This window comes from Podarcis pityusensis (assembly GCF_964106645.2).
Source record: "Podarcis pityusensis genome assembly, chromosome: 17".
Taxonomy (NCBI): Eukaryota; Metazoa; Chordata; class Lepidosauria; order Squamata; family Lacertidae; genus Podarcis; species Podarcis pityusensis.
The window spans coordinates 10,074,183-10,081,627 of NC_138042.1; the positions used below are offsets into that span (position 1 = coordinate 10,074,183).

A 7,445-nucleotide genomic window follows, 5' to 3' on the forward strand; every position below is an offset into this window, starting at 1 on the left:
GGGACCATGTGTTGAGATTCCCTCCCAACTCTACAATTCTTTTCTTTTTAATTTTATTCATTTTTCTTTTTCATTCATTACATACATCTCAAATTCTTAACATTTACTATATATTCTTCCCTCCCTCCCCTCCAAGGCTTCCCCCAACTTCCGCTTCTGTCTGGTTTTTTCTATTTTCACCCACTTTGCTATCTCTCAACAGAAAAAGTTATTACTAACATAACATCAAGCCTAAAAACATAAAAATAAAAGTAAATACACCATCATATTTCACTATCTTCTAAACATTTTCTAATGCTGATAGTGTGAATGTTTATTTAAATCCTGCCATCAAGTATATTGACATTCTTTGTTTCTGCAAATATAATATGAATGGTTCCCAATCTTTTTCAAAGTCTCTGTTGTCTTTTTCTCTTAGTCTATCTGTCATTTTTGCCAGTTCTGCATGGTTCATCAACTACGCTTGCCATTGTTCTTTGGTTGGTATTTCTGTACAATTCTATGATCCCTAATCATTGGCCATGCATTGGGCATTGGTCAGCATCTGGAGGGCGACATATTGCCCTTCCTGATTCATGACATTCATTATCATCAATCCTCCAAAGAGCTAGAATGGCTCTTTATCCCTCTCTACAACCTTGTGACATAAAAAAAGGCCACCCAGTGAGCTATATGCTGAGTGGGGATTTGAAGCTGGCTTTCTGACGCCAGAGCCCAATGCTACTCCACTCCACTGGAGAGAGAGGGAGAAAGAGGAGTCGGCTGGGAGTTTTATCTTCATACAATCTTGGCTGTCTCTAAGTGCAGATCCCGGTCATTGAGCCTGAGCTTCCACAGCCACTGCCCAGTTGATATGTTCTATGCTTATGGTAATATTTTATTCTCTTGCTAACTATGCTGTTTTAAATGTGAATTTTATACTTGACTTCCTTTAGTAAGGTTTTATTTTATTTATTTTTTTGGTTAACTTTGCTGTGTTAAATGTGCCTTCTGTAGTTGACCTCCTTTGTGATGTTTTATTTTGAAATCTTTAATATTTTAGTTTCCTGTTAATTGTGTTGCCTTGAATGTATACTTTGGTGTTTTGATGTATTGTTAACCGCTTTGAGATTTTTTTCACAAAAATATAAAGTGGTATAAACATGAACTGAATATGAGTAAGAAGGAGGGTGGATTAAATCAAGGGGAAGTGGGTGCAATGACTGATGTTGGTCTGTGCAGAAAATGAAGATCTAGGCAAAACATCAGGAAGTAAAGGGAACCCTGACCGTTAGGTCCAGTAGTGGCCGACTCTGGGGTTGCAGCGCTCATCTTGCTTTATTGGCTGAGGGAGCTGGCGTACAGCTTCCAGGTCATGTGGCCAGCATGACTAAGCCACTTCTGGCGAACCAGAGCAGCGCACGGAAACGCCGTTTACCTTCCCGCCGGAGTGGTACCTATTTATCTACTTGCACTTGATGTGCTTTCGAACTGCTAGGTTGGCAGGAGCAGGGACTGAACAACGGGAGCTCACCCCGTCGCGGGGATTCAAACCGCCAACCTTCTGATCAGCAAGTCCTAGGCTCAGTGGTTTAACCCACAGCGCCACCCACGTCCCACATCAGGAAGTAGCTCACAATAATCACAGAAACTATCTGGCTAGGTTAGGGGGATCTTTTTCCATGGATAGTTTTGAAAACAGGCTCAGACAGGTGTCTGTTGGCAATGTCTTAGGCCAGCCTTAGGGGCTACACAACCTATTCGCTCTAAATCTTTAGTTCCAAAGGGATGAGGCTTCTTGTTGATTCCTTTGCCTTTCTAGGTTTGTGCCACGTGGACCAACAGAACAAAGCCGGCTATACGGCCATCATGCTGACGGCGCTGGCTGCTTCCCGCTCAGAGAGTGACATGGACACAATTGTGCAGCTGCTGAAAATGGGCAACGTAAATGCCAAAGCCAGCCAGGTATCCAAATGGTTAGCAGTTTCTCTCAGGACAGGGAGGTGGATGTGGAAGTCAGGTGATGAGAGAGCCTTCCAAAGGTTTCTGCTTTGGCCAGGGTGGGGTGCTCAAAACCACCAGTTCTTCTGCTCTGAGGGCACAAGTGAGATTTTAAAGCCTGATTCTCTTCCCCCATTCCTCATTTGCACATGTTTGCCTTACTGAGGTTTCGTAAACAGTATCATTGGCAATTCAGGAAATGCTCCTGTCAAAGCAAAGCAACACACTTTGCAAAACAGCTCAGTTTCTTGAAAGCTTTGCAGGCCCCAGCTTGATTGCAAGTTAAGGTAATTGTGAAACGCTTTTCAGATTTTTGTACTCTCAGTTGGCTTTTCTTTCTTTGCAAGCCGGATCAGAATGCTTACGGTGTCAAATCACGCTTAAATCAAGAGCTTCCCCCTCCCCCAGCATTTCAGTTTTGTGCACGAAACAGAGGCAAGCGATTCTGATGAGCCAGAGATTGCAGCAGCCTTCACCCTCAATTCTCACCCCACCCCACCCAACCCTGGCCCTAGTATATAACTGCAACTTACACTGTTGCTTTTCTCCTCACTGCTCCTGCAGGCTGGGCAAACTGCACTGATGTTGGCCGTCAGCCACGGGCGCTTGGACATGGTTCGTGCCTTGCTAGCTAGCGCAGCGGATGTCAACTTGCAAGATGACGATGGTTCCACAGCGCTGATGTGCGCCTGTGAACATGGCCATGCTGAGATCGTCCGCCTGCTCTTGGCCACACCTGGCTGCGACGTTGCCCTCTCCGACAACGTGAGCCCTTTTTGTTATTTATTAAATTTGTATACCGCCCTATACAGTGGTACCTTGGTACTCGAACGGCTTGGCTCCTGAACAAATTGGCTCCCGAATGCCGCAAACCCAGAAGTGAGTGTTCTGGTTTGTGAACATTTTTCAGAAGCCGAACGTCTGACACGGCTTCCGCAGCTTCCAATTGAGTGCAGGAAGCTCCTGCAGTCAATCAGAAGCCGCGCCTTGGTTTTTTTGAATGGTTTCGGGAGTCGAATGAGCTTTCAGAATGGATTAAGTTTGAGAACCAAGGTACCAAGGTACCACTGTACCTGCAGGTCTCAGGGCAGTTAACAGGATAGAATCACGACATACAGTGCACAAACCCTCTGTCTCCCATTCCACTGCAGGCTGAGCAGAAAGTGATAATTTGATGATGATGATGATGATGATGATGATGATGATGATGATTTATTTCTACCCCACCCATCTGGCTGGGTTTCCCCAGGCACTCTGGGCAGCTTCCAACCGAATATATAAAAACAATACAGCATCAGACATTAAAAACTTCCCTAAACAGGACCGCCTTCAGTTGTCTTTTAAAAGTAAAATAGTTGTTTACAGTGGTACCTCTGGTTGCGAATGGGATCCGTTCTGGAGCCCTGTTTGCAACCTGAAAGGAACGCAACCCGCGTCTGCGCACGCGCGGGTCACAATTCACCGCTTCTGCGCATGCGGCCGTGGCAAAACCTGGAAGTAACCCTTTCCGGTACTTCCAGGTCACCAACCTGAAAAGACGTAACCTGAACCGAATGTAACAAGGTATGACTGTATTGCCTTGACATCTGCTGGGAGGGCGTTCCACAGGGCGGGCGCTGCTACCGAGAAGGCCCTCTGCCTGGTTCCCTATAACCTCGCTTCTCGCAGGGAGAGAACCGCCAGAAGGCCCTTGACGCTGGATCTCAGTGTCTGGGCTGGATGATGGGGGTGGAGATGCTCCTTCAGGTATACAGGACTGAGGCCATTTAGGGCTTTAAAGGTCAGCACCAACACTTTGAATTGTGCTTGGAAATGTACTGGGAGCCAATGAAGATCTTTCAGGACCGGTGTTATATGGTCTCGGCGGCCACTCCCAGTCACCAGTCCAGCTGCAGCATTCTGGATTAATTGCAGTTTCCAAGTCACCTTCAAAGGTAGCCCCATGTAGAGCACATTGCAGTAGTCCAAGTGGGATAGATAATCCACCAGTGCTCTCCATTCTTCCTTAAACACTTTGTCATTATGTCCTCTTAATTTGGCAGTTAATTTCACCATGTCAACATAGTCCATCAATTTCATAAGCCATTTCTCATTAGTTGCTAATCCTTTCCACTTCTGAAGCACCCCAAGTTTCATAGACCCCATAACAGATTCGGTAAATGGGTGCTAATTATAATAATAATAAATTTATTATTTATACCCTACCCATCTGGCTGGGTTTCTCCAGCCACTCTGGGCAGTTCCCAACAGAATATTAAAAACATGATAAAACATCAAACATTAAAAACTTCCTTAAACAGGGCTGCCTTCGGATGTCTTCTAAAAGTCAGGTAGTTGTTTATTTCCTTGACATCTGGTGGAAGGGCGTTCCACAGAGTGGGTGCCACTACCAAGAAGGCCCTCTGCCTGGTTCCCCGTAACTTGGCTTCTTGCAGTGAGGGAACTGCCAGAAGGCCCTTGGCGCTGGACCTTAGTGTCCGGGCAGAACGATGGGGGTGACGACACTCCTTCAAGTCTACTGGGCCGAGGCTGTTTAGGGCTTTAAAGGTCAGCACCAACACTTTGGATTTTCTCTCCTCCTGCAGGATGGCAGCACAGCTCTCTCCATCGCAGTGGAAGCAGGCCAGAATGACATTGCCATCATGCTGTATGCTCATCTGAACTTTGCCAAAGCCTCGTCTCCGGTGAGTTGCCATGTACAGTCAAGGAATCATTGCACCGGCCTTGTAGCGCAGTGGTCCAGCTCCCCGCTTGAGGCGTGATATCCAGCAGATCAGACGCAGAATGGGGGTCTAATGCACCGGGGGTCGCCCATGTTAAAATGCAATCTTTCAACTCAGTATCTTTTGTGGTGAACAATGTTTTTAGAAAACAAATTTGATGGGCTGGCTCTGCACAGACTTGTCCACCTGCCACTTCTGCCATCCAAATGCTGTGCTTAAGTGAGCAGGGAACTTTGCACGAGGGTCAGTTTTGAGTTCAGGGGGCTGTTTCTGGCGAAGGGAAGGAGCAACACAGGAGGCAAAATGAGATAAGTAGGGCTGTTTAATGTAAGACTAATCATGAAATGCACTTTTCAGGGGACCCCCAAACAGCTGAAAGATGAGAACACAGCATCCATGTCCGGTGATGCTCAGTAACACAAAACGAGGCGGTTTCCTGTCTGTCTACACTTCCCTTTGAAGAAGTACCTGAGAACTTGTCAAGGACTGCAGAACCTAAGCATCCAGTGGTGCATAATGTAAGCATGTAAATCTCCCAAGAAATGCTGTCTGTTCTCGGCCTCCCTCAACCCCTCCCATCAGCTGGGATCTCTCTCATCGGCTACACACAGTGGACTGGTTGGCTTTCCAGGAGAAGGAGCTCCCCCTACAGTTTCTGAGCGGCTACTTTAGCCTGATCAGCTGCAATTCTGCTAGCTATTGAGCCAAAGAGGAAGAATCAGTGAAGGACTTCTGGATACAGCTTCTCAGCCAACTTGGCATGGCTTAAAGGCTTTCCTGCTTTCTAGAGACATGTTTCCCTCTCCGCCCCACTTTCACCCAAGTCCATTGCAGGATTAAAAGTCTCTGCAAGGCGAAATATGTCTGTTGAGCCTGAGCTGATGAGTTTGGGTAGTCCGGGGTTATGGAGAATTTATAGAGAGACAGAGTGAATGCCACACATAGGCTTCTGCAGCACACTTCTTGAATAATCTTGGGCATCTCTTTGTCTCAGCTCCTCCTCTCATTGTAAAATGGGACTTAATGTATTTTTAAGAGGCCTGCCTAAAGCAACTCCACACAGAATCCATTTTACTTTTCTCTTTTTCAAGACAAGAAATCCATACTTAAACACATTACTTGAAATAATTTGAGAAGGCCACACTGCGTGAAACAGGGCCCTGTTTTGAATCAATGTTTCTTCATTTGGGTAGGAGTTTCTACGTGTGTGTGTGTTATTGTAATACAAACAACGTTGCAATGGAACAAAAATGAGTATTTGACACAAAGGTTTGAATGAGTGAATTTTGCAAATTTGGCAAAATGTGAATTCTCACTGAGTTCGGCAACTTGGTAAGGGAGCAATAGTATATTTCCGATGGGTGGGGTAGATGGGATTAGATTTCTCTCCAAAATGATAACCATTATTTGGCTAGGCTGTAGGCTGTTTCTTCTGCACAAGGAAATGTTGTGGCTGAATGCTGTTGGGCCTTTGCACAGCTCCAGTTAAACAGATTTGCACAGGAGATATTCTCCCAGTGAATTGAACCCTTTGCCCAGAGTGCTAATCAGCTCTCCTTGTCAGTTACTTCCTACAATCTGATTTACTTATGTTGGATGACTGGGATATGAGGAAAATATCTAACTGATATTATTTGCCTAAAAATGTCGAAATAACTCAGTTCTAATTAGGCAAACCCAAAGTTTCCCTCTTTGGGATTGCACGAAGCACCGAATTCATTCATGGATGCTATGCAAGTTGAAAAAGTCCTCTTTGCTTATTAATTATTTGGAGTTTTAATACCAAAATTTATGTCTGTCTCTCCTAACAACCAATGATCAGTAGGGGAGGGGGGAAAGTATAATAATTAAGATAAACCATAGTGGTTTTTGGGGTTTTTTTTAAATGCCAATAATTTGAAATAGTAAAAGGGTACAACCTATTTTTATATAAATATATAAATATATATATATTAATATACACCAAGAAAACGACTATATAAATTATTTTAGTGCACAGAATTTTTTAAGGAATTCTAGAGGAGACGACGTCCAAAATGTTAAGGTGGGTTGTGACTGGCTGGGCGAAGGACTACTGTCTGAAGCTGCAAATCTGCCAGCCGATATATTTGCACAGTCTCTATTCTGCCTTGTGTAAAAGCCATTAGACACTAGTTGGGCTTGAAAACAGATGTTTATTTGGAGCCAGTTGGCTCTTGTGTTGCTCTGAACGCGCAGGCAGTACAAGTCTTTCTTCCTGGCAATGGTTTTCTGTCGCTGCCCCCAAAGCAGACATTTTGAACAGGCAACAGGAGGCTTTAGAAAACTGCATGTCTTTAGGAGTGTGTTTGGAACTTGTACTTGGGCTATCGCCTCGGATAAATGTAATCTCTTTTAGGATTGTCATATGATGATATTTCTACACTTTTAAAGGAAGTTAAGGTCATTTATAGCCATAATAAACGTAAAATGATCGGATGTGACTCTTTCTGTTTCTAGCGGTGTTACTGTTAAAGGGGTGTTCCCTTATGTAGGCATGGCCAAACTTGGCCCTCCAGCTGTTTTGGGACTACAACTCCCATGATCCCTAGCTAACAGGACCAATGGTCAGGGATGATGGGAATTGTAGTCCCAAAACAGCTGGAGGGCCAAGTTTGGCCATGTCTGCCTTATAGCACTTGAGAGAGAGAAATCTGTAATATTGCCATAACTTTTTTCCCTGCACAAAAAGTATGATTTTTAAAAGAGGAGCAAGATTAACTC

The 7,445-nt window shown here is 44.7% G+C and overlaps 1 protein-coding gene across 6 annotated transcripts in view; it reads left to right on the forward strand.

Moving 5' to 3' along the window:
* KANK2 (KN motif and ankyrin repeat domains 2) overlaps window positions 1–7,165 on the forward strand; it is a 76,029-nt gene extending 68,864 nt beyond the window's left edge. For all 6 annotated transcript variants that reach the window (XM_080988074.1, XM_080988071.1, XM_080988072.1 and 3 more), the window contains 4 exons: window positions 1,802–1,944; window positions 2,545–2,745; window positions 4,566–4,664; window positions 5,061–7,165. In XM_080988074.1, coding sequence (XP_080844200.1) covers window positions 1,802–1,944; window positions 2,545–2,745; window positions 4,566–4,664; window positions 5,061–5,120 — 503 coding nt within the window. In that variant the 3' untranslated portion in view covers window positions 5,121–7,165. The remainder of the gene's footprint in view (window positions 1–1,801; window positions 1,945–2,544; window positions 2,746–4,565; window positions 4,665–5,060) is intronic.
* Window positions 7,166–7,445: the final 280 nt, after the last annotated feature.